Raw genomic sequence first — 26,995 nt, 5'->3', positions numbered from 1 at the left:
TATAATTTTTGGGTGGTCCATAAACTTCAACGCATCAGACGGTGGAAGCGAAGGGATCTGGAACTTTAGGATGACCATAAACTAAGCACGAATTAATCAGGTATGAAATATCTCATTATTTAATATGAACAAAAACACATTTACCATGAATTTATGTCTGTTTGTTCACATTGAACTGATTTGTTTGGGTGTGTTCTTTCCACGGACTTGTATTTCTCGAGTGTCCGCGAGACTTTCGAGAGCTGAGCTGAAAGGCTGCATGTGTGTATTTCGATGCTTTGCATTTATTTAGCCTTTGAGTGATAATCAAGTATAATTTTTGGGTTAACATCACATTTGCCATTTTACATCCATATGGTAAAATCATAGGGTGGTGACATTATGAAACGGGTTGTTGTGAATTACGGAAGTTCATTTTAAGCGAGTATGGACATGTCTGTGGTGCGCAAAGTTATGTTGCCACTCGCTCTGTCACTTGCTTGCTATGCGATAATAATACCTCTGGTCCGAGACCAAGTCATATAAGATATGAGTATAACAACGTTATGGTTAGTCAGACAGATATTGTGTCTGCAATAATGTAATACTCCTCATGTACAGGCTACACATTTTGAAACTGGTGAAGTCGCAAGCAGTGCAAGTGTCAATTGACAACAAACTGGATTATTTTGCAATCTAGTGCAGTTATCCATGATCACACATGTAACGTATTCCAGTTGACTGCACTGAAGGCCCTGAGAAAAACACCTGTTTTTCAGATGGAGATGGGGATCATTTTACACAGTACTATCAATGGAGTGATTTGATGTCTCAGGCATCTCAACAATAGAATCACAGCAACCCCTTTTATCACCTCTCTCTCTGTCTCCTGTTTGGACCTCCCACACTGTGATGAATCTGTTATATTGCTCTAAGATTATTGTGTGTGTGTGTGTGTGTGTGTGTGTGTGTGTGTGTGTGTGCGTGTGCGTGTGCGTGTGCGTGTCCACACTAGCTGTCGAGCAGGAGTCTGTCCTGAGAAGTGGGGCACACACACAAACCACATTCACACAGAGACAGACACAAACACAGAGATGTAGGCCAACACACACACACACACACAGGCCTACATATCTCTATCTTTCCCTCCCCCCTTTTCTCATTCTTTTTATCTCTTTCACGCACACACGTAAACGCATGTCGCTCTGCAGAGGTAAAACGGGCAGAGCTGGAATTCCCAACAGTGTGTTTTGGCTGGAGGCCCGTTGCCCCCAGAATCTAGGTCACCCCTGTGGGCCCAGCACCAGCACCTCCCAGGGAGACAGCTAGCCACCCTGCACTGCACCACACGCCACTCATCACTCTCAGTAGACTGATCTAGGATCATTTTACCCTCTGCTAATCCTAGCATTAACCATAAGTGATAGAATGCAAAACTGACCTTAGAACAGTGTCTTGGGGAAAGAGTCTTCGACAGTGATTTTTTTTCCAAGTGCGGGTTTTGCAGCAAGGATTTTTCTTTAGATTAGCCTAGGACTAGAGATCTTGTAGGAGCCACGCCCGGGGGGGGGGCTTTAAAGAGACTGAGGGATTGTAAATCCATGGGATTATAAAGAGAAAAGCAACCACACCCTTAAGACTTAATTAGTGAAAAAGTGCTTATTTCGTGGATGACTATTTGTGGTCAAACCACGTGCATTCGAGTACCTTGATGTGTTGCCTCTTTGGTTTGTAGTGTATCGTTTATCTCTTTGGTTATTATTTGGTCATGGGATTGAAATGAAGATGTCCATGGGGGAGCAGGCCTAGCCACTGTAACCATGTTTGTTTCCATGTGAATGGAAACAGTGAGGCAGTTTTACAAGGGGAAGCCTTTTTGGGACAGACCATGTGTTTTCTTTTGCAGGCTGAAGGGAAAACGTTTAGGTTTGTCCAAACAGAGGCTGTTCCACTGTTGTACAGAGTGCAGACCCACTCTGACCTCACCTTTTAGTGTGTGTTTATGTGTGTGTGTTAATATGTGTGTGTTCATGGATGTTTTATACGCTAGACCTGTATGGCTTTTTGAGTCTGAACCATTGACAGGTCAGCACTTTGGCAAATCATGGGAGATTTTTGCTAAACAGACAACAACAAAAAACACAAACATATATATACCAGTATGAATCGAGGCAGAAAGCTGACGAATTACCAAAACACAAACTATGAGATTCCTGGTCAGTGGCATAAGTGTATATTTAAATCGTATAGAGTTAGTCCTATACGTTTTGGGAGGAGGTGGATCAGAGTGTGTCATGGCTATAACATGTCAAGCTTCTCTTTTTCCCACAGTGAAACTTGTCTAGTTTTACTTTCCCACAGGCTAGTTTGTGGTGTGGTGTTTAACTACTAGCTATGGGCTCGGAGGAACAGGTCTGTTCTGACGGTTGTAGCTAAGAGGCTGTGGGCCTACGAGTGTAGCTGTTCTGTGGTTCTAGTGACAGGTTTAGCAGCTGAATTTCAAAATTCAAATGTAACTTCCTCTCCTTGTCTCCTCCGTCATCAACACTGATCTCCAAGGAAATGTAATTGATACCTACCCAGGTGTTTGCTTTCAGTTTGACCAGTTCTTTCACAGCAGTGCAGATGGAGGAAAAGAGACGAGGAGAGGAAGCCATTTTAGAGTATCGAGGTGCACCAAGTGGACAGAGTTGTTAAGGCCTAGAGGCAGAGGTGCCATGGAAACAGGGTTTTGTGAGGCAGTAGTAAAAGTAGTTCCCATTCAGCAATGGTCTCGGATCAGTTTACTCCCTGAATGACGATGAGAGACGTAAACAACATCGACATGCAGACTTAAAAGGTAGACTACACACATCAACAAAAACTGAATTGGCTCTCCCCAATGTAGGCGTGCAACAAGGGAGGCTTGGTCGTGTCCAGATGGGCAAAATGGTGCTGTGGTAAACCAGAATCAATATTCTAATTGGATGTTCAGGCAGTACTTCCTCCGTTTCAGAACATTTTGATACGTTGTGCTCTACTGAACATGAACCTGGTTGGTTGGTGTGTTGCCTCCAGTTTTGCAGAAGTGGTTTAGCCATTTTACTCATTGTCAGTTCAGACATCCTCTATCTCTGGTTCTCATGGTGCTGTGTGGTATAAAGTATCAGCGAGATAAAGTATCATATACCACAGCGATACAGCACATAGTTGCAAACATCCGCTGATAACTCTGTGTGACTGTGTGTGACTGTGAAGGACAGCCTTCAGTCCTTGAGATAAAGAATTAGCATACAGTAGGAAGTAGAAGAGTTCAACATTCTTAAACTGTCTCACTTACAGGATTGGCTGGTTGTGTGTGTGAGAGAGAAAGCTGATACATCACGTGTGTGTATGTGAGAGAGAGAGAGAGAGAGAGAGCAGACATCTAATCTGTGTGTGTGTGTGTGTGTGTGTGTGTGTGTGTGTGTGTGTGTGTGTGTGTGTGTGTGTGTGACTGTCAGGAGGCAGGAGGATGTCTATCGAGGCTGAAGCGTTGCTTCAGGAGGCCAAGGAGAGCATCGAGGCAGCCCAGAACTACAGGAGTGAACTACAGCAGCGTCTGCATGGACTCAGCCAGGCCCGAAAACAGGTACCAAAGCCTATCCACACCTATACAGATCTACCCATCCACAGAGAGAGATCTATCCATTCATACAGAAATGTCCCATATACATATCACATATCTATAGAGAGACACACAGGTTCATATATCTCTCTGCTTGTACTGTGTTCATGTTAACTCAACCAGGCCTGTTGACTAAAGCCTAAAGCCTGTCCACCCATGTGAACACGGCATGCAGGCATGCGGTTTACTCTGTCATATACAGTATGGCCCTTCCCAATCGCATACCATAAACCCAGCAAGCTAGTAGGCCCATGTGTGTGGCTCTCTGGTATCTCCAAGACGCCTGGGCCTTCCTTCCTCCTTCGGTCCCTGTTCTCTCTCCCCCTCCCTCCCTCCCTCCCCCCTCTATCTCCCCTCCCTTGGTCCCCCCTCGAGCTAATCGTAAACAATGCTGTTATTTCCTGCTCCTCTTAAAGGACACCAGACCAGATGGAGAGAGAGCAGAGGGAGATTTACAGTATATACATAAAGAGAGAGAGAGAGAGAGAAACAGGGAGAGAGCGACACAGGAAGAGGGAGAGATAGAGGGAGAGACATACTGCTAGAGAGAGCAGGGAAAGAGCAGAGAGAGTGAGCAAAAGAGCAAGAGAAAGAGTCTGCCCCTCACTCCTGTCTCTTGTCAGGAGCCTTGGGGGGGGGGTGGGGGACAGATGGGTTGTTGCAGAGTCGTCATCATCAGCCGACCTCAGAGTAGGGGCGGGGGGTTAACTCTGGACGGGGCCTGTGTCCGTAAGGCCAACCCTTGATCTATGGCATGGTCGCTTCCTCTCTGGCACGCTTCTATCGTACAGCTGCGGAGTCCAGTAGTGGGACTCTTTTTCCCACAAAAAGGCACATGCTCGTGTATGTACGCGTATGCAATCTATTACAAGGCCCCACAACTGGAAGAGAGGGAGTCAAAACATCCGATAGAAGTCTCTCCCTTCCATTCTCCTCTTACCCCCACATCTCTAGACTTTTTACCTCTACTTACCCCCCTTCTTTCTCTGACTTCTAACTTCCCTCATTTATCACTTTCCACCCGTTTTCCTTGCTCTACTGCTTCTATCCACTCTCCACCTCTCTCACTCTCTCTCCCTCCCTCCCTCCCTCCCTCCCTCCCTCCCTCCTCCGTCACATGCAAGTCTCTCAGTAGAGCCACCCCCACCCTCTTCTCCTCCGTAGTGCATTGTGTCATAAATGACAATATTTTGAATGACAATCCTTCAGAGGCCCAAAATATTGATAATTCTTATCTTGATAAGACTGATAGCCAACAGGAAGTGATACGTTATCTCCAGTGAGGCCTTTCCTGTGTCTACTGGCTAAACTATACATTTGTATCCCCCACTATGTGTGTTTTTCAGCCTTTCTTTCTCTCCTTTATCAATGCAGTCCTCGCCTCTCCTCCTTCTGTTTCCTGCTCTCTCTCTCTCTCTCTCCTCCCTCCATCTCTCTCTCTCTCTAGGTCTATATTTCTTTGCTTTGATTTCTAAATAAGGCCTGTCTACAACAACCTGCGTCTCCTTCTCTTCCTGTGTCAGTTGAGATTACACTCTAGTGAAGTGTGAAACCACTCAATCTGAAAGTTCTCTCTGAGTCCTGCTGCCCTATTAAGAGGAACTGAAACACAGCAAACCACCAAGCTTCCTGTCATGCTCAGTGTGGGCACACTGAGGGCACACACACACAAAGGCCAAAAAAAGTCTCACAGGGTGGCTTGAATGAGATGTACTCTTGTCTACATTTGACTTTTCTTCCATTTTACTGACATTGTATTGTTCCTCTTTCTTCCCTCCCTGCCTTTTCTTTCTCTCTCTCTCTCTCTGCCTCTCTTCCTCTCCACCCCTCCCCCCCTCTTTCTCTCTCTCTCTCTCTCTCTCTCTCTCTCTCTCTCTCTCTCCTTCTACCCAGGTGCGTGGTAGCTCCAGTCAGGCCAGGGAAGCTCTGAAGCGTCACTTCTCTGAGCTGCAGACGGCCGTCTCCCGTCTCCTGACGGATCGGCTGAGCGCGCTCCTTAGCGAGGTGGACGCCATCGAGCAGGACAGCGTGCGGCCGCTGGACGACTGCCAGAAGCTGATCGAGCACGGGATCAGCACAGCAGACGAGCTGCTCAGAGAGGGTGGGTCACGCCAACTATGATGTGTGTGTGAAGTCAGTGTAACCAATGAGTTACAGCATCACTAACTGGTTATGCTGAAGAGAAAACTCACACACACACATATACACATACATCCTGGGTCTATAGGGTTGTCCCTCAGCTCTGCTCCTCCACCAGCTTCAGTATCACACACACAAACACCATTCGGAAAACCCATTTGTGCACAGGTGGTCTTCTCTCAATTGATCTAATTAGTGCAGATTAATTATTACGAGATTAAATGAGGTATTAGACGGAGATCAAATCCCCCTCTGGTCCCCCAGCATGGCACAACTCCCATGATGCCTGCCACAGATGCACAGTAAGGCTTTGTACTAACAGTAGCATTAGTCCTATGTACTCTACAGTGGGTGGATGACACACACACATACACACATATACATACACACACACACACACACACACACACCACAGAGTCATCACAGCTGACAAACTCCTCAAGGATGAGGGGTCATACACACACACACACACACACACACACACACACACACACACAGGCGCAAAAGGTCCTGGTATTAGTCATACAGAATGCACTGTTATCTCATGTTTAATCGTTATTTAATTGTGCAATGTAATGTACACTGATTGTGTTATTTTATTGCTGTTATGATAACGTATCACACCTGTGTTATCAAACTCATGTCAGATTGCTTTAGGTAAATCATTATGGCCAATAACTCATACTTGAATGAATGAATTACTCAGCCTGGTTTTGATCTTAACTGCCTCTCTCTCCCTCCCTCTCTCTCTCTCTCTCTCTCTCTCTCTCTCTCTCTAGGTGAGGTAGCTATCCGCTGTGGGCTCGGTGAGAAGGAGGACAAGCTGGGCAGCTTCACCAAGAAAGCCCTGCAGATCCAACTGGACAGGTGAGAGAGAGAGAGAGAGAGAGAGAGAAATAAATAAATAAACGATAGAGAAAGGCATTGGTGTCACACTACTGCCCCGGCTAGTCATGGTCTTCAACTAAGACCATAATTGGTTCAATCTGGAACAAAAACCTGCAAAATCTCTCCAGGATTATAACAGAGAGAGAAGGATAGGAGGAAGAAGGGAAGGTGAGAGAGAGGAAAGAGACTAGGTACGAGGGAGAGGAAAATATACTTAATTACAGAGAAGGAAAGAAGGGAGAGAGACTGAAAAATGAAAATGATGCATCCTTGTTATCACAAAGTCTAAACATATCAGTGCTCCACTGATCTGTGCTATGAGTCAGTGAGGTATCTAGTGGAACTGGAGGTGTGGTTAGTGTAGGACACACCAGACTTGGTTGCTGTGGGGGAGTTAGAAGCCTGCTTCTTAGTGTTAGTGAGGGAGAAAAGTGTTGATTCAGGCCTAAGAAGCTCTAATACTGGTCTAAACCTGAGTCTTAATCCTGGGCTAAACACACTCCGTAATGACTGTAAGGCTGTTCTCAACTTGAGTTACACTCAGTAGGGGAGGTGTTACTGAAGTCTGCATCCAGCTGGTGATTTAAAGGTGTGTGTGTGTGTGTGTGTGCGTGTGTGCATGTGCGCAAATGCATGTGTGCGTCTATTAAATGTGTATATTCCGTGTGTGTGTGTGTGTATTTCAGTCTCCCGGAGGTGCCGGTGTTGGTGGATGTGCCGTGTGTGTCGGCCCAGCTGGATGACTCTCTGCTGTATGCAGTGAGGGAGCGGGCGGCCAAACACGGCTCTGTCTCCTCACACCCCCCTGTACAGATAGAGGAGCTGCAGGAGAGACCAGGGAGTGTGTTAGTGCGCTGGTGTAAGGTGAGGGGACAAACACACACACACCAACACACACCCCAACACACACACACACATAGTATACCGTATGTCTTATTAGTGTAAGGCCATCAATGTTTACTTGAAGAACAGATATATGGAAGAGGTGTGCATGTGTGTCTGCATGTAAAAGGTGTGTGTGTGTGTGTGTGTAGGTGGATGATGACTTTGCTGTCCAGGACTACCGTCTCCAGTACAGGCGGAGTGCGTCTGGCCAGTACGAGGACGCCTACATTGGCAGAGACTGTGAGTTCCTGATCCTACACCTGGACACACACACCGAGCACCTGTTCAGAGTGTGTGCCCGCGGGGAGGGACGCACTGAGTGGAGCCCCTGGAGCGTACCGCAGGCAGGCTACACCACACTGGCACCACATGGTAAACACACACACACACACACACACACACACACACACAAACACACAGTGTCAGATAGAAATATATGGACATACTGTACCCACATAAAAAACAGCCAGTTACACACACAGTCACCCACATACTTCACATTTTCCTGATTTAGTGTGTGTGTGTGTGTCTCTCTGTCTCCCAGAGTGGTGTCCAGGCAGTGAGGGCTACATCCTGAGCAGCAGGAGGAACATCGCCATGCGCAACGACTCTTCTCCTGCCCGCACACCCGTCCTCTACTCCAACGCACCCACCTACTTCTGTGGACAGACTCTCACCTTCAAGTCAGTACACACACACACACACACACACACACACACACACATACATATACATATACATATGTATATGTATGTATATATATATATATGTATATATATATATATATATATGATTTGGGCATACATACATACATACATACATACGTATATATATCTGACATATCACACATACACATATATATATATATATATATATATATATATATATATATATATATATATATATGTGTATGTGTGATATGTCAGATATATATACGTATGTATGTATGTATGTATGTATGCCCAAATCATATATATATATATATGATTTGCCATGTGAGTAATAAAGTCAATAATGTGTGTTTGTGCTGTGTTCAGGATCTCTGCGGCAGGGCAGGCGGATAAGCGGGACAGCATTGGAGTGTGTGTGGAGTGTGAGAGGGGAGTGGAGCCACTCCAGAGGGACCAGGCAGTCTGCATCTCCACCAATGGTACGGTTCAGGATCTCTCTCCCAATCTGTCTCACAATCATTCACAACATCTCTCTCAGAATCTCTCTCCTTATTCGTGTTCTACTGGTTCAATTGGGCAGTTGGAGCAAAATCTCAGGACACCGTCCAGGACCATGAACGAGAAGTACTGTTGAATGACAAATGCCATGTTTGTCTCTATAGAATTATACTTGTGTGTGCAATCATTATATTCCCTCTCCTCTCCTCCCTTTCCCTCCAGGAGCGGTGTTTGTCAACGGTAAAGAGATGACCAACCAGCTACCGGCTATCACCGTTGGCTCTGCAGTGACCTTTGACATGGAAGTGGTCAACCTGCTTCCTGTCAGCAACAACAACCTGAGTGACGGGGGCAACTTCAAGCTGAGGGTCACGATTGGCTCAGGGAACAGGGAAGTGGTGTTCGATTGGCTGCTGGACCAGGGGGTGGACTGTCTCTTCTTTGGCTGCTCCTTTGCCCACTCTGGTTGGAAAGTGCTGGTGTTCTGAGGCGCTGTCAACCAACACAAAGGGACTAGCAGGGTGAAAATCCTGTCTGCTGGAGTTTCCCCTGCCATCCTGTTTCAGTCACCCTATCCCCAATCAACCCATCTTCCCAAGATACTTTTCCTAACTCCTACCCGTACACACTTCTAGATGCCCCTTTGTAGATCTGAAAGAACTGGATGGGTTCAAAATGGTAGAAACTCCATCTTGTCTACTAGAGGGCTAGATGGAGCTATTACCCTATTTCGAACCTATCCAACTGCCCCAGATCTACAAGAGGCTATCATTCTTAGGGATAGGGGCCTTCTGTTGATACCAGACAGAGAGTTTGTTCCTGATTAGAGTTAGTCAATTACAACATGCCTTATTTTAGTTCTTGTTTATGTTTGAGACCAGGCCTCCTTTGAGTCCTGGGCATTGTTTACAGCTTTTTTACCCCACTTTCACTGACTGTGGCCCACTCCTCTCAATTAGGGAAGGGTTGGCCATCTATCTATGCATTTCTTAAGCGATATTTGACTGGTAATGTCTGATATCATGCCATGGACACTGCACAGACTTAATACCAGAACTGAACAATACTCCTTTTCAAGGCATACATACTTTACATTCCCAGGGCACAAAATGGCAGTGTCTTTGCGTGATAAAGGTTTGGTGTCTCTAAGTATTGTGAAAGGCAGTGCGAGATCAAAGAGAGATGTTAGAATACCGCCATCCATCAAAGACCAAAGCTGCAAAGCATGCTGGTCTGGTTTACCACAAGACAAACACAGCCACTGTGAAACTCCCTCCAGAGATCGAGCCCTTTGACTTTCTTTATTTTCTCTCTTTCTGTCAGTCAGTTTGTCGGGGCGGAAAATGTATCGTATCTTCTAAATCTGTTACAGTATTCTGAGTCTGATTTTATTTCAAGCTCTTATTTAGAATTTGTGTCCTTTTTTTTTTGCTAAGACAATCATAACAGTATTTACAAAAATGTTAACTTGTAGCCTTTGTGTTGGTAGGAGGAGTTTAGGCTTAACTTAGGGAGATCCTCCTTACATAATTTCATGTGAACCTTAGGTAACCAGCTCATCCTATGAGAGGTGAATGTCAAACTTGTCTGTCTGTGAAGTGGTCGAGATGTAAGTGTTACTTTAAGTGATGCTCTGAGTAGCATTTACTGAACTGCTTAAATACTTTAAAAATGCTCCCTTCCCTCCCCCTTCCTTGCGGTAATTACTGATCTAAACCAGTTGAATAGAATGAAAGAAGGATTCCACCACAGCTTACACCAATCCAGTCATGTTAGATCACCAATTACCTCAAGGAGGGGAGGAAGCAAGGATGTTGTTTGAAAGTATTGGAACAGGGCCATGGTCCGACCAAGTGAGGGTTGCTGTTAAAAGTTAAAGATGTGACAGAGAATGGATGTTTTTATTTCTTACCACACACATCATCAAGGGGTTGACACCATGTTCTTTGCTCTGACTGCAAGCAGGTGCTCCTAGAAAAGGTATGGGTATGGTTCTTCTGTGACACAGTATGGGCTGATTGCTACCAACTTTGACAGGGGGTAATCAGGGGGTGATCACTTGTTAAACCAAGGTTATGTTTCATGATTGACTTTTGTACAAAAATTGGTGTAAACTATCTCCGGCCATGCTTGCACCAATCCATTGCTTTTAAATGCATAATTGGAAGTGCACACTTCTGGGTGAAGGGCAGAGAATTGGAATGCACCCTGGTTAAACAGGTGATCGTCCCACGATCATTCCTGTCAAGCAGTTGGCCCAGCTGCAGTGGCTTCCTGTCTAATCTGACTTGAGTGAAAGATTGATTTAAGAACTGTCTCTTAAACCAGCAGACCGCCACTTAACCTCAACTTAACCACAATTAAAGCACATATCAACTGTTAAGGCAAGTTGAAGCCAAAGGTGGCACTTAATGCTGTACACTGTTAGTATATATATTCCTAGTCTTTCCAGTCCTTTTAGATTAACAAAGACAAATAAACAGGACATAGGAAAGAGAGCCACCTTCTAGTATTATAGAATTTGCTTTTTGGTTACATCACTCAAGTCATGTTATGGCCAAACTGCTTCAAACAAGGACCACATGGGTCTTGGTACCATTTCAGCCCCCAGCTCTTTCACTTGGATCCCAGACCCTTTGGTGTTAACAGATCTGAAAGGACTGGATAGGTGAGAAGCAGTGGTGAAAGCACCACCTATTGTAAGGTCATTTGCTTTCGCCTATCCGGCCCCCTCATGATCTGCAAGTACAGACGAGGTTGGATTCAAATGAAGGGATGAGGGGTTGAAAATGGAACTGGGCACCATTTAAAAGGTACTCTGTCTGCCATCATCTCTACATACATACACCCCTCTTCATTAACTGTGACTTGCTATAAGGCTTATTATTTTGATCCTATGAGATGGAATTTTACCTCATGTTGCCTTGTGCCTCCTTCAATGCCAGTTGGAATTCAATAAATTGCTTAATGAATGTTTTTTGGTCATTTCAGTCCTAATTGTTTTGACACAAGTCATCCAGTTGAGACTGCACTGCTGCACACACATTTCTCAACAGACTTCATAAATGGAAGAAATCTTTATAATCATATATGTATGGCTAGAATGACAACCAACAAAAAGACAGAACTATTTTTATGAGTAGGAGGGGGGAAAGAGACATATTTGGCAATAGTACAAAAATCTTTATTTTTTTTTAAATAGAAAACTTCAAGCTGATTTTACAACGTTGGTGTTTGAAGTACTGTTTTTCTTGTCATTTCAAATCACACATTTTCCTTTTCTGGGTCCACACTGTGCAAATGATGCTGGTCTTCTCTGAAGTGATGACAGCCAGCTAGAGGAACCATAATAACCTACACCACAAACCCAGGGTGCTATTCAACCAAAACCTGTATCTGGAAAGTATCCCGCTCAAGGCTAGCTAAAACATTCAGCTTGAGCTGTGGGGCTCCCGGAATCAAATACCCTGTTTGTTGATTCCAACATACTTACGACAGAAACATCCATATTGCAGCTTTGATTGAACAGCGACAAGGTTCATACATACTGCAGAGCTTCAAGCAAATTAAAGCAGGGAGGAGGAAAAGCTTCTTTTTTTTTATGCATCCATAGAAATATAGCCTAATTGCGATTTCACACCATAGAAATGCTAATCCCCTGTGATTAGACAAGCTAAGACTTTCACAAGTGAAGAAAACTGGAAAAAATGCAGCAAATTCATCCCCTTTGGTCTGTAAACTAAAAAAAAACAAAAAAACTCCCAGTCCCACTTCCTGGTGCTTCCCACCCTAGATGTCAGCAAGCCAAGATTTTGCTTTTCAGTCATACAATCTTACCCAAAAGTGTCTTGACATATACATGATCAGTTTCACATTATATAGCATATATACATATTCATAAGTGGGCAGGGAGACATAGGAGGAAAAATACACTATCAAAATAAAGACAATATGGGGGGGGTAGTGGACAACACCCCCTTAGCACACAATAGGAGCCGTGGATTAAGGCCTAGACCGTAACGCAACCATAATGTGAAGGTGAAACAGTTGGTTGCTCAAGGTCATACTGAACGTGGTTCATAAGCAAGTTGCATGGCAAGTGTTGAGAGTCTCTTGATAAAGTCGGTGATGGTCAGTGTCAAAGTGGTCGCTGTGTGGTCAAGATCAAGAGTACGTTGTTGATGTCGTACGCAGCGTAACCAGGTAACTGAGGTGAAAGTGCAAAGGTCATCCATGACAGCTGACCAGTGCATGTGATCAGTGTTTGCTGAGGGCTGAATCTAGCACCACTGGATCAGTACTGAGTAGTTGTATGTATCAAAAAGCAACCCCCCACCCACCCAAAGAAACCACTACATCACGTGTCCCTGGAGAGAAAGATGAGTGTAAACATTACTGTAGGTGACATAGGGGCAAACACGGGCAGCCACAAGTGTTGGTTTGGTGGTAGTGTCTGCTGGAGGTGGCTTCCTACTCACCTCCTCTCCTTCACCTGCACTGCTCTGAAAACACAGGATGGGTCAAAGAGCAATATGGGAAATGTCTGACGCATATTTGCTTTCATCTGTCCAGTTCTTTCGGATCAATGCAGATGAAGGAAAGGAGACAAGTGAAGGAGGCCTCTTCAGACTACTGATATATGCTGCCTGGCAGGCAGACCTGCTTGCATATCGACAGTGTTGAAGGGTCCAGTGTGGCAGGATAGGGGCTGGGCTTAGAGGGAGGGAGAGGACAGGGTGTGGCAACCCCAACATAGGGCATTAGTCCATAGGGTTACAACCTCTTGACTCCAACACTGTTCCCAAGAGCAGCACCAGTACACCGTTGGTACGGCCAGGCATGACCGCCATAATAAAAAAACAACTACATTTTAATGTTCAAGTTTTCAGAATGCATCATACCGCGCCCCTTACAAAAAATCGACAATAATAGCCTGCCAATAGTCAGGCTCTTCAGTTTGTCTCTACTGAAAATAAAACCAGAAAGGTTCCAAAACAGGCACCTAGGACAAGTGCTAAAGTACATTGATTACAGAGCCACAGAGGATGGACACAGAGTTTTCTATTTAAGTGACATTTGTAAATCAAAGCTCATGATACAGTCAGAACTCTAGTCTAATGACATGTAGAGTGGAGAACCACACGTAGGTAAACAGACTTATCCCTGCTATCACATATGTGTGTGTGTGTGTGTGTGTGTGTGTGTGTGTGTGTGTTCGTTCAAGCATGTCCTGGTTGAAGTTGAATTGACTCTGGACCATAATCTCCATGCTGCAAACTCATTACCTGTTTGGAATGGATGTATCTCTCTCTCTGGCTCACCCAATCACCACCAACACCACACCCCCTATCCTAACCAATCCCGGGCCCCATTGCAGTCACTCCCACAGGGCCTCAAAGTTTCTGCCTCTTGCTGGGTGGGGCCGTCTCTGTGACACCAGCGCCCAGATCCTCATCGTCCTCCCCAGTGTCTTCGTTTGTGCAGCCATTGCGGTGGTGGTCGTTGTCGTCGTCACATGTGGTGTAGTCGGTGGGATTGGGATCAGGCTGTGATTCCACCGCCGTTTCCCATTCCTCTCCTTCCTCAGCCCCCTCTCCCTCTCCCTCTCCTTCTCCTTCTCCTTCTCCTCCTCCTCCTTCTCCTTCTGCTCCTCCTTCTCCTCCCTGCTGCTGAGTCCGGATGTCCCTGAGGTGGGCCATGGCCTGGTCAATGGTCAGGATGCTGACCAGGTTGAAGTCGTGCATGCTGACCAGGTGCAGTAGGAAGTTTCTGCACAGGTTCTTCTGGGCAATGTAAGGGCCGCAGCGCTCCAGGAACTGCAGGCATGCCTGGTTCATCTGGTTGTCCGCTATGAAGCTGAGGAGGGAGGGAGCAGAGGACTTGGCATATAGCTTGGTATGTAGCATACTTTGCTAAGACTAAGGTAATCAGAAAGGTGACAATAGCAGAATGAACAATCCAAGAAGCTGAGGATTTGATTTATGTGTGCGTGTTGTATTATGCGCAGGTGTCAGACACATACCCATACTTCATGACATGGAGGTTCCATAGTTTCATCACTTCCTTCTCCCCCTCGTTCACGTCTGTGAACTCTTCAATTTGCTGCCGGGGGAACAGAACCATCAGAGGGAATCCAAATCAGAACACACAATAAGAGTCTAGGGAAATATTTTATAATGTTGCTATGACAATGACTGTGTATTTGAAAACATAAAACATGTACTCAGAGCTGCCAATCTTAAGAAAGTGCTTTAGCATGACACTCCCAAAAATGCATTAACTATTAATGTGCTTGTTTTGCTATGATATTAACTTTTAAACATAACAAAAGGTACAAGTAACTAAGATGAATGCAGGTGTGTGTGTGTGTGTGTGTGTGTGTGTGTGTGTGTGTGTGTGTGTGTGTGCGCGTGCGTGCATGCATGTCTGACCGTGATGGTCCTCTCCCTCAGCCAGAAGGGGTCTTTCTCATCTTCACTGTCCACCTCCAACTCCTGGGGCCTCATGGGCACGCAGCTGTCACTGTGGAAGTAGAGGCGGTTGTGTCCACTGATGTAGGTCCTCTGCTGCTCCAGCTCCCCCTCCTCAGAGTCCAGGAACTCCGACAGGCTAGGCTTCACACGCTTTGGCCTGGACGGAAGAGGAGGCAGAGAGAGAAAAGAGGAGAGGCAGAGAGGGAGAGGGGAGAGGCAGAGAGGAAGAGGAGAGGCAGAGGAGAGAGAGAGAAAAGAGGAGAGGCAGAGAGGGAGAGGGGAGAGGCAGAGAGAGAGGGGAGAGGCAGAGAGAGAAAAGAGGAGAGGGAGAGAGGAGAGGCAGAGAGGAAGAGGAGAGAGAGAAAAGAGGAGAGGCAGAGAGGGAGAGAGGAGAAGCAGAGAGAGAGGGGAGAGGAGAGGCAGAGAGGGAGAGAGGAGAGGGAGAGGAGAGGCAGAGAGGGAGAGGAGAGGCAGAGAGGGGAGAGACGGATGTATAGAGTTGTGTTGACCTTAACACGCATGAGATTACATGGAAAATGTAAGTGTGTGTCTGACTAGGGCCTCTGGTGTGTGTGTTTGTGTGTGTGTGTGTGTGTGTGTGTGTGTGTGTGTGTGTCTGACCTGCAGACGAGGACGTGTGTGACAGGGGTTCTCTTAACAGGGCCATTCCTGCTGAAGGCGAAGCCTGGCTGGCAGTGGATGTCCTGAGGGTTCCCCACATACGAGCCGTCGTAGCTCTCGTTTATTGACACGTCTACCCTCGCTCCCTTAGGGTGGGGCTGCCGGGAGTGGTGGGAGGGGAGGGACACGAGAACAAGGGGGGGGGGGGGGGGGGGGGGGGATGAAGTGGGAGGAAAAAACTAATGAAAACAAATAACCATAACATTTTGGGTGTACCGATTGTAGTGTAAATCAGCATTCTCTTTCCACGTATTTGACAGGTGAAGAAATTTGAAATGCCAAATTCTATGGGGGAAGCATACTGGGTGGACAATGAAAAGGCGTGTGGTTTTCAGAGCTAGAATTCTACGTCTGGTCTGTTCTATCTATTCTAGTGGTGCTGTGGAGTTGACAGACTCCGCTCCCTCACCACGTAGTTGAAGATGAAGCGACTGTGGGAGAGCTTGAGGTGCTTGAGCAGGCTGTAGAGCTTCCTGCAGTTTAGAGTGCACCAGGGACAGTGCAGGTCATCCCTCGCTTCTGTCTGCTGCCTTGTGTTGTTGTTGTACAGGAACTGGAGGGAGGGGGGGGGGGGGAGAGATTGAGACAGGAAGAAAAAGACAAACACAGAAAAGGGCATCTGTACGATTACAATAGTATGCCCTGTTATCTCCTTTAGTGAACTCAGTGTACAGACAGACTGACCCTAGACTAGGGAGCCACTGTAAACTAAGGAACTCCCTCCACTCCACTGCCAAATCAAAAATAAGCTGTTGCAGATAACTGAACAATGGCTTATCAAAACACCACATTTCAGGGCCCGGGGCCTTGTGTTGACAGATGGTGATTAATACCAGGACAGCATGTAATAAGGCCTGAATAAATGTCAAGTCCAGCAAGGGGGTTGGGTAGGTGTGTGTGTGTGTGTGTGTGTGTGTGTGTGAGTGAGTGAGAGTGAGAGTGAGAGTGTGTGTGTGTGTGTGTGTGTGTGTGTGTGTGTGTGTGTGTGTGTGTGAGAGTGTGTGTGTGTCTCTCTCACCTGGTAAAATATGCGTAGCTTCTGGCGAGGCTCCACTAGTATCTGTTCTCTTCTTGTCTGAATGTCTGTGCTTATGGAATCTTTAACAGCTGAAGAAAAGGATGGAACCAATAGTGAGTTGCCTTCATTTTCTGCCCTTCAACTCATCACAGTTACATTTCAGTCCCTTGACCCTTCCCCTTTGGTATTCATTCATATCCGTAAAAGGACTGAATAAGTGAAAGCAACGTGGCGTACTTCATGAGACAACTAGTCGACGACAACAACAATGTCAAATTCTAGTACGCTCCTATTTCACCACCCTAAGAACACTCCCACGACACACTCGTGTGCGCGCTCCAAAACCCTCTCTCACCTACGGTCTGGGCGGGTCTGACAGTGCTGGGCCTGGTGTCGGCGCTGGCGCTAGCGTCCGAGTTGCGTGTGGCGAGGGGCTTGGCCACGGGCGCCGTGGAGCGGTCGCTGCTGTCGCCCGTCCAGCGCAGCGTGAACTGCAGCGTGGGGCTCTGGGAGAAGGTCTCGAACGGAGGCAGGCGCTAGAAAAAGGAGGGAAGGAAGGGGAGGGTTACGTTTTAACCTGCCGTTTATCTCCCTAATAAACGACGTACGACGTTAGGACCTGTCATGAGAGCTGGAGGAAGACGTTACAGATCAGAGGGGGGGTCATGAAAGGTGGTCTCCAACGGAGGCAGGAGCTACGGAGAGGTAAGAGAGAGACTACTGGCAACCTCATGTTGTAAAGGCTACATAACACTGTCATAATAGTAACATCACAGATGTTATAACCTGTCGTGATAGCTGGAGGTGGACACTAGAGAGGAGACAGATTGTGACAGAGCATGCACCACACACACACACTCACTTTTCCATCCAGGATGGTTTCCCACGTGGCTCTCTTCTTGCTGACAGGACACTCCTCCATCTCCTGCATGGACACCTCATACTCCCCATCCAGCAGCTGCAGACGCCTGTACACACACACACACACACACACACACACACACACACACACACACACACACACACACACACACACACACACACACACACACACACACACACACACACACACACACACACACACACACACACACACACACACACACACACACACACACACACACACACACACACACACCACAGCCGTTAGTCACATGTTTCATTCATTTCAGCAGGCGCTAACTTTCTCTGTTCAAAGGAAGTGGCAGTGAGAAGAGGCGTGTGTGAAATTGAGTGCATCAGCGTGTTACCTGTTCTTATCAAAAACTGTCATCTGGGCCACAAACGTGGTTTCTCCCTCCTCTCTGAGCGAGGAGCTTCTCTTCTTCCTGTTTGGCAACTCCTCTGTAACATCTGAGAGACACACACACAAACACACACACACACACACACCAGAAGATTGGGGTTAAAAACGTAAGAATGACTATTACTACTGAATTATTGTGTGAATCATATCGTCGTCGACAGCTCGTAGTAGCGAGCAACATTTGCCAATATTAATGGGGAATGGTACCGATATGAGTATTATAGAGTATTTTGTCACTCCAGAAAGGGGTTTTATTCTTATTCTGATTCATTAAAATTACGGTGAATAAACCGAATATCCCAGAGCCAGCTCACCGATGTTCTCGTTGGTCTCCCCATTGGCCAGCCCGTTGAGCTGCTGCTGCTGCTGCAGAGACCTGCCTGGCCGAGACACCCTGAAGAGGAGGGAGTAGGACTTGACCATGTGACTGTTGCTGGGCTCAAACTCGTTGCTAGACACCACCAGCGAGGGGAGGGCGCCCGGCTTGGTCTGGCTGCTGCTGCTGTTGGGGTTCAGGGGCACCTGCTTCTTCCCCGTGGGGACCTGCTTCACTGGGCAGCTCACGTCCTGGAAGGACATGGAGGACTCAATGTTTAGCAAGGCCATGTAAAACGTACAATAGAACTTGAATGATAAAATGTAATATCATATATATATATATTGACATGATCGATATGGAAAGTAGTGATTGGATAGTGATGAGGAGGGGACTGACTTGATAAAGTGTCGCTGACATAACCTCCATTGAATGAGCATTCAATTTTTTATATTTATATTTATATCTTCATTTATCCAGCTCAGGGGCCATTAAGAGAGGCAAACCACACAGTTTTTGGATACATTTTCATGCACACTAAAGGGGAACCTTAATGTCACATTGCACAGACATCACAGCTTTGGGATTAGCAGTGTGATGGTGCTGTCAAAAGGTGACAACCAGGCAGCTGATCTTTACCACACTCACACACACACACACACACACTCACCTTCCTCTTCTTGTGGCAGACTTTGACAAGTAGCACCTCCAAAGACACAGAGTTCTGCTCGTTCTCTGAGTCTTGTAATGGCTTTTCTGGAAAGATCACAACAATAGATTTTAAAAACAGTCTCAAACTAAATCAAAATTAAAAAAGCAACACTGCTGAACTCAGTGAGACGAGAGAGACAAACACTTTTGAACACTTACCAACTTTGTGGAAGAACCCTGTGAAGGTGAGCTGTAAGTGTGAAGCCAAGCTGCAGACAAAAAAAGAAAGAAAGTTGAATGTAGTCTCCTTTGAATCAATAGCAATTTCAACTGTATTTAAAACTGTTATGTAGATACATGTCATGTTTGTAGAGCTTCCACATCCAAGAGTTCCAATCCTTGCCCCTAACCAGACACCTAGGATCAGCTTACCCAGCTCCGAATTCTAACCAGATCTGTTTAGAGTATGAAAGACTTCTGATCACTGTATCAATGGTTAGGGTCTCTCCACTGTCATAAGGTTCTGGGGGTAAGAACAGGATACATTGTTTTTCCAACGTTTAATTTAACAAAAACTGTTGTGTTTTGAACATCCAGTTGGGGAACGGTTGTAACAATGGGTGCCAATTGGCCGTGTGCACCATGAATTTTGCAAGCCAAGTCATGCCCTGCCACACAGACCAAAGGGGAGCAAGAATACTTCAAAGAACGCTGTGCAGCTTTGAGAGAGAATGTTCCATTAATTACCGCCGTGAAGCGCTTAACTGAATGTGTCCCTGGCCTCTGTTTACCTGTGTGACTCCTGCTCACCCCTCATCTTCTCCACTTTGAACAGCAGGTCGTCAACCTTAGAGCTTTTCCTGGACCAAGAGATAGAGAACTGGGTTAGGAATACAGGAAACACCCAATACTGCAGAAACTCAGTACTGCAGTTATATTCTATTGATTACCATTAGAAATAGATAAACATAATTCAGTGAAAATGTTTTTTTGTTTTTTTAAATGTATTCCTATGAATTATAAGATACATATGTTGCCTATAAGCAATAATTGAGGACCAAATTCTGCATATTGAAGATTTGAAAACACATTTGTGGCACAGATTCTTGGCTAGCATCTCCAAACGTATTCAGTTTCTCCAGAATCAGGCCCTGCTCTATGACTCACACACTTGACCTACCCACACCCATGACCCATACCCCTTTCATCTACAAACAGCAAAGCCAGCTCTGAAGGGAGATAATCCATCGGTAATCACCTGCACTACTCTACCAGTACCTGCAAAGGCTAAAGTATGGGTGTAAACACGCTCTACATAACAAATGAGCTGTAACAAATGACAATCACTCTTGTAGGAAAATGTAGGCTTGGTAGTGTGTTTTATCGATTACTCCAAACTGACATGTTTACTCACAATCTCTCATCTTTTGTAGTTCCCACTTCCCACCAGTTGCCCTCATTTGAAATGAGATAATCACCAAACTACTGCGTAAAAATACTACTGCAAAATGTGGAGGCATTTTTGAGCCTACCAAATAGCCTACTATTTGAGATGGAATAGACAGACCTACACCACCACAAGTTTAAGTTCTCATTATTCATCTGACAGTGACTGTTTCATCACAAGCCGTTCCACTGAGCAGCCGCCGTATCAGACGATCAGTCTGTACCATGTCCTCATTCAAAACAGCTAACTCGCCTACACCTACACCATTCTAATTTCCATTCAGTCTAACTGACACAACCCACCACCCAAACCATGCTCAGTGGCTGTTTATCTTCAGTTAAGATAACAACGAGCATACAGAACCAGACACAGGGCCGTCCTAATGCTCCACTACTGCAATCCCAACCGGGATTATGCTAACCCTTCACTTTAAGGGGTCCGTGAGTTCATTTTATTTATGGTCACTGGCACACACACTGGAACGGGTTTTACGGAGCTTGAACTTTTCCATATGCAAATATATTTTAATGACCGCGACAGATGATCTGCTTTTAACATCTCATTCCTCCTCATGGCATTCAGCCCTTTGTCAGCCCTATAGTCTACATTGTTGCCTGTCTTACTTCATCATAACCCACCAAATAAGCCATGACCCACACAAGACCAGCCTTGTGCCACCATTTGGGAAACACTAGAGTTTCCTCTATATCATGCTTTGAATGCCTACTATAGAGTTCCACAAATGGACAATTGGAAACATTCAATAGTTGTCGATACCTTAACTGGGCTTTTTACCTTTTGGCATTTGTTCTTGAGTTCCTGTGGGACATGTAGGTGAGTGTTCTGTGCAAGAATATAGGCTGCAAAGAAACAAGATTGAAATGTTAAAACAATGTGTGTGTGGGAGTGTCCAATGCCAGAAAATGCTTAAACCAAGACCTCAGACTCACTGCTATCAAGTTCCTGGTTCGAAGAAACCTGTAGATTTGGGTTGGTTCTGCAAATAGACATTAACACACCATCAGTAGAAGAAAGCTACATTCATCGGCTTACATAACGGGGTATTATGGTGCTTTCATTATTCAAATAATTGTTTTACACAACATGGAAATCAAGGTATATCATTTGAATTCCTCAAGTGTCTATGGTAAAGCTTGGAAGGAATGTACTTAGGCTAAACAATGACATGACTTCAGGCTAAACTCCACGTATACATTTCAGTTGCAATGACAATGGTGAAGAGGAAACTTTAATCTGTAACTATTTCGAGAAACAAACGGTCTCAATTGGGAAGTAAACCACAATGAACTTGCTTTATTTTTTAATGTTGATGTGTATATTTCTGTTTCTGGTTACATTAGCTGCCAATAAGAGTATCAGAAATACATATTTCACAGGCAGCACATGCCATCTTCGGGGGAGGAAGCACGTGGTTCTACTTTGTGTTGGACAAATAAATTAGGTAGGCTGATAAATCTAAATAGTGTCGAATGGATCGGCTGTATAGGTAGTGCAAAGTGTTTTCTGATGCTTGAGGTCTTTCTTGTGGAAGAAGATTTGGTTGAAATGTCAACTAAATACACTGAGCCACGTCCTAATGGAGGGCATTTTCAAATGTTATTTGACAGCCCAAACAACAAAAAAAGTATTTGCAAACATCGAAGCACCAATCATTGCATCGCATGAATACAAAAAAGGTACATTCTGCTCAACACCACATCAAGATACCAATAGCTAGATACCAACGTTAGCATTTGTCCCTTCCGAGTTGAGTTCTACAAAACGTTAGCTGGTTCTAGTTAGTTGACTGGCCATTTGCTGAACTGTCATGCATGTAATGCAAAACTACAAAGACAACCACACAACTTAGGATAACTGGAACTCACTCTCAAAGGCCTGCAGGAACAGCTCATGGTCGGCTTGAGTCAGTTCCATCTTGGGCTTCTTGGCTGCGGCCATCACAACAGCAGAGGACTGGTGGTACACACCACCGTTGGCTTTGCCACCGGTAACATAACCCATAACTGGACCCGAACCACTGTTACCTCCACCAGAAGAACCGTGCTTCTGGGGAGCCATTTGTTAAAAACAAAAGTGTAAAAGATAATCCAAAGTATGGAGGTTAAAACTCAGGTCCTTTGTCAAAACAAAGAGCAGGAAAACTAGCCAACGTTGTTAGTCGTTAGCAGGCTGCAATATAGCTGACTCGCTGGGGAATTGTTGCTTTTTGGCTAACTAGCTAGCAAGTATACATCCGAATTTGGCAGAGAAACAAATTCGCCCAAGGAAATGCACGATATGAGAGCAAGCCCTCAACACGTCCTCTCAACATCAGATAGCTAGCTAGCACAGGAGGGCTAGTCAGGTCCTGTAGCTAGTTGGACCCGCCGCTGATATCCCAGCGCCTTCAGCAAAGGTGAGCTTGGAAGCAGCCATGCTAGCGAGCCATGAAAATGGTAGCTAACTAGCCGAGAAAGAGATGCCCAGGCGGCGGCTTGATGAAAGAGAGAATTCTGGCAAAGCCTCAAATGTCCTCTCAAAGCAAAGGAACCCTTTCGCACAGTTCCCCCTGGGTGTATCAATGGAGCAATGATTGTGAATAGAAATCACATATAAACGTCAAAAGACGAATGTTTCGCCGACATAGACGAAACTCCCAAATAACTCCCTTTCGTTACAACTATGCAAGTGCTGTGTTGAAAGAACCCGCCTTCAGATATCATAACCGAATCGGATAGCTTGTTTGGAAAAGTGAGAGTTGTCATTGGTGCGAATCTTCACCGGTCTGATCGGTGGACGTACAGCAAGAAGTTTGGTAGAGATGCGTTTGCCGCTCGCGCTACTTTTCGCCTTTGAAATCATTTTGCGGGAAATTGGTGTGGTGATGATTCATATGTGCATGTATGCATTAGCCTACTCGACTGCAACGCATCTAAATAAAGTAGTTTAACCCCACAACCCCACATTCCCCAGATGGAGGTAACACAAGCTTTCAGTCCATAGGCTTTTTAATTACGTTTGAGTCATCACAAAAATGTGACTCCCACTGAAATATTGCCCAAATCAGTACAACACAGGGTTTTAAAAAATGTACAATATGATACGCTACTATTCAAGTAAAATAGCTTCATGTGCCATAGCACATTATGCCTGCCTCATGCCATAAAATAAAGTTTTAGACATGGTCAGGTCAGGGAGGCCACATCCAATGTACACGAACGCCCTGTTAGGATGGACTGAACATCTGACCCCCAAACATAATGACTGGAAATGGCAATAGGCATAGTCAGACCTGCATGCTGCTCCTTCATGAGGCAGATTGATGCAGCATTCTATGCTTGCTCAGTTGAATGGAGGGCAGTTGGCAAGCAATTTTGGGTAAGTCATCTCCATTAGGAGAGATTCTACAAGAAGTCTCCCAAAGGGCCAGGCATGTCTGATCCCTCTATATTTAACTAATACTTAAGTGTTGCAATATGTAATACTAATCAAAGTAACTAGAAACATAAAAGAACATCCCCAATAGGATTCTAACATATTGCTTTTCACTAGTCCTGCCTGATCAGATCATATGCAGAGAAAGGAGAGGTGGTGAGGAGATGAAGCCCCTTTAGAGGACTAATGTACCCCTGGTCTGTGGACCATTGCTGTTTGTTGTTACAGGACACAGAGCAAACCGTATGCATGACATTATTTGTCCAGGTTGCAAAAACTGAGCTGAGATGGATATAACTTATCTGATGCTGTGGAGAGAACCATAGACATACTCGGACTCTAGGGGCAGATTGTCACAGCTGATACTGAAAGTGGGACAGCTCTCATCTGCTCTCACTCTAACCTGTCTGTGTGAATGACCCAATTCCCCATCACTTCAAGGATAGCTGTCCACTACACAACAGCATTCTAATCCCTATTAAGGGACTCAATAAGGCTCTTTCAATAAGAGCAACATTTGTAGATGACACAAAGTCCAGAGTTAATCACATAATTTATTAATTAAATATGTACATTTTGCCCCCATTACACATGAACAAGGTAGTTGTTTGTCATGATACAGTAGCACATACAGTCCATAGTCCAGATAACTGCCACCAAGTAGAACAGTTACAGACCATACAATGATTCAAACATGATTAAAACAGTTTAGTTTAGGACATACAGATAGAAGGTAAACAGTTTTTGTGTGAACAATAAACCATGAAGTGTAAAAATGTAAAACAGTGATTAGATATTAGATGTACAGTAACTTAATAGATGTTTCCCTCACCTACAATAGTCCAACATGGACTAATTTCAGATCCCTCCAAAATCCCATAATCTCAAATCTGCCTCCACCATATAAAGTACAAAAGCAAGTTAATCACATTTATGGATAGTTAAAACAAATCAGTGGGGTGAATATCTAGACACAAAATACAGTACAGTACTGTGTTCTCTGGTAACAGCTATTTGACGGTGGGAACTAGAATAGATGAAAGTTCCTCACCCATAAGCTTTCACTGGCAATTCCTAATGGTCTTGTGAGCACTTAGGTTGTGGTAGTACAGTCTGCAAACAGCCTCCTGACAAAGCACAAGGCTCAAGGAGAAGGCCTTGAACCTAGAATTTACAAAGCTGTAGCATTTTCCCATGTCAATGGAACCAACAGGATGTTGAACCTAGACCATCTGCACAACCCAAGAATGTGTTAGCCCATAAAGCTAAAGCCTAAATATTAGCTCTGGGGGCTTACACCGGTCTTTAGGTTTCAGGCAAGGTTGCTCATCAATGTTATGTTAGTCTCACAATTCCAGTCTGTAGTCTTGTCTCCACTAAGAAAAAATGTGTTTAAACAGGCAACCTTCCTTCCATCCAACAACTCAGCCAGCTGAGAACATTTGGCTTCATATCCTGGATGGTTGTCTGAATGATTTCAAGTCATTCAACTCCTATTGCCAATCATTAGCTGATTGTGGCTGTTGTTAGAGCCCCAATGTCATAGCTATATTCAAACATTCTTAAAAGGCTTTTACCTGTCCAGAGCCATTGAGCCCTCAAAACAGTTAGAGATGTAGGTAGAATTTCAATGGGGATTTCATGTTGGCACCAAATGTTCATGGCAAGGTAGGTAGACTTCAGCTATGCAAATTAGATTGTGTACATTAATTATGTAATTGTCATGGAATGTTCTGTGCCAACAAGATCAAATTGCTTGCAGAAGTGTTTATGACTCAGGCCCACGACTCTGGCCATGTTATGAGTATCAGGATACAGCCTGACTTGACTCAGTGTTTCCTCCACAGAATGTATGTCATGAGTAGAACCAGGCCTGCAGAGAGAGCAGCGATGACACACTGGTGTATGGACAGCACGTTCTCCAGCGCGTGGATCCGTTCTTCCATGGCACTGGTGTGGAAGTAGTCATAGATGCCTGCTCCAATGCTCCACACAGCCCACACCGCGTCTAGAACGAGTGGCATGTTGGTCTGGCCTTAGGGACAGGCAGCCAGGAGCTCAATGGTTACAGCTGCATTGGACACAGTCGTGAACGTACACAAAAGTGTTAATTGCAGTAATTGACATTACATACAACACATGAAACTTCGGCATTGACTAACTAACATGGATAGATAAGTCATGAATATGGACATTGAACAGTTATGAATAGTCTAATTCTGTCGTTATGTAACCAGTAGGCCTAGACCTAAATGATACCGTATACTGGCATGATCTTATGAATAACACATACAGGTGGTGACTATTTTACTGACTTTACTGCCAGAACTGAGATTTCTAGACAGTCCTGTATATCCTGTTGTACCACTGATTATAATAACTTCAATGTAGCCTACGTTTTTGATGTAGAACTGATCTAGTATGTTGGAGAGTGGTAACTAATCATTTTCCGTGTCTAATAGACCACCATGACCACCAGATAATGCCCTGTGCAAGACATTAGCTAGCTACATAACACATAAGGTATCAGATCCCTAGCAGCTAAAACTAGCTAGCTACACACTGATGATGACGGTTGTCTAAAAAATGCCTTGGACTTACCAAGAAGACTCAAACACACAATCGTTAAAATGCGACTATGTCGCAAATTGCATAACAGTAACATTTACTAGATTACATGCAAATTGGCTAGCATCCCACAGTCCTAGCTAGCTCACATCTCATCCTTGATCGTCGACAGCCTGTCTGCTAGTACATCCGGGTGCGTCCGACCAGTGTGGAGTGGTCGTTCGCAAACTTCGCGTTACATTGGGCGTGTCCTACATCAAGTCAAGACAATCCATAACAGCACTTATCACTGATATATCTTACATTTCTACCACCTTGGTAGCTAACAACATACAGATACTGACCGATCAATAGAGGGCTTAACATGCTTTAACTATGTAGCACAGCTACTAGA

The 26,995-nt window shown here is 45.0% G+C and overlaps 2 protein-coding genes and 1 long non-coding RNA gene across 4 annotated transcripts; 1 reads left to right on the top strand and 2 right to left on the bottom strand.

Annotated features, from left to right (window-relative positions):
- The first annotated feature begins 17 nt into the window (after nt 1-17).
- On the top strand, nt 18-10,121 carry crlf3 (cytokine receptor-like factor 3). Its single transcript, XM_083677242.1, has 9 exons — nt 18-100; nt 3,462-3,589; nt 5,519-5,726; nt 6,544-6,631; nt 7,339-7,516; nt 7,687-7,909; nt 8,082-8,220; nt 8,575-8,687; nt 8,929-10,121. The coding sequence occupies exons 2-9, from the start codon at nt 3,473-3,475 to the stop codon at nt 9,192-9,194; spliced, it is 1,332 nt and encodes a 443-aa protein (XP_083533368.1). The 5' UTR covers nt 18-100; nt 3,462-3,472; the 3' UTR covers nt 9,195-10,121.
- A 1,753-nt stretch (nt 10,122-11,874) lies between these two features.
- On the bottom strand, nt 11,875-23,253 carry LOC310809144 (polycomb protein suz12-B-like). Of its 2 annotated transcripts, none has more exons than XM_083676315.1 (16): nt 22,485-23,253; nt 21,549-21,595; nt 21,394-21,458; nt 19,943-20,011; nt 19,371-19,420; nt 19,171-19,256; nt 18,499-18,751; nt 18,129-18,231; nt 17,741-17,846; nt 17,234-17,414; nt 16,879-16,967; nt 16,270-16,413; nt 15,801-15,958; nt 15,138-15,336; nt 14,729-14,808; nt 11,875-14,562 (listed from the first exon to the last, which is right to left on the bottom strand). In XM_083676315.1, the coding sequence occupies exons 1-16, from the start codon at nt 22,675-22,677 to the stop codon at nt 14,100-14,102; spliced, it is 2,286 nt and encodes a 761-aa protein (XP_083532441.1). In that variant the 5' UTR covers nt 22,678-23,253; the 3' UTR covers nt 11,875-14,099. The 2 variants fall into 2 exon arrangements, with proteins under 2 accessions (XP_083532441.1, XP_083532442.1); XM_083676316.1 differs by having other exon boundaries at nt 18,129-18,222.
- A 1,316-nt stretch (nt 23,254-24,569) lies between these two features.
- LOC310809361 lies at nt 24,570-26,768 on the bottom strand. The gene is made up of 2 exons (XR_014554395.1): nt 26,635-26,768; nt 24,570-26,104 (listed from the first exon to the last, which is right to left on the bottom strand). It is a non-coding gene; the product is annotated as an uncharacterized lncRNA (long non-coding RNA).
- Nucleotides 26,769-26,995: the final 227 nt, after the last annotated feature.

This window comes from Argentina silus, assembly GCF_951799395.1.
Source record: "Argentina silus genome assembly, chromosome: 9".
NCBI classification, from domain to species: Eukaryota; Metazoa; Chordata; class Actinopteri; order Argentiniformes; family Argentinidae; genus Argentina; species Argentina silus.
Note: the sequence above shows the minus strand (reverse complement) of the source record. Positions and strands in the feature narration are given on the sequence as shown.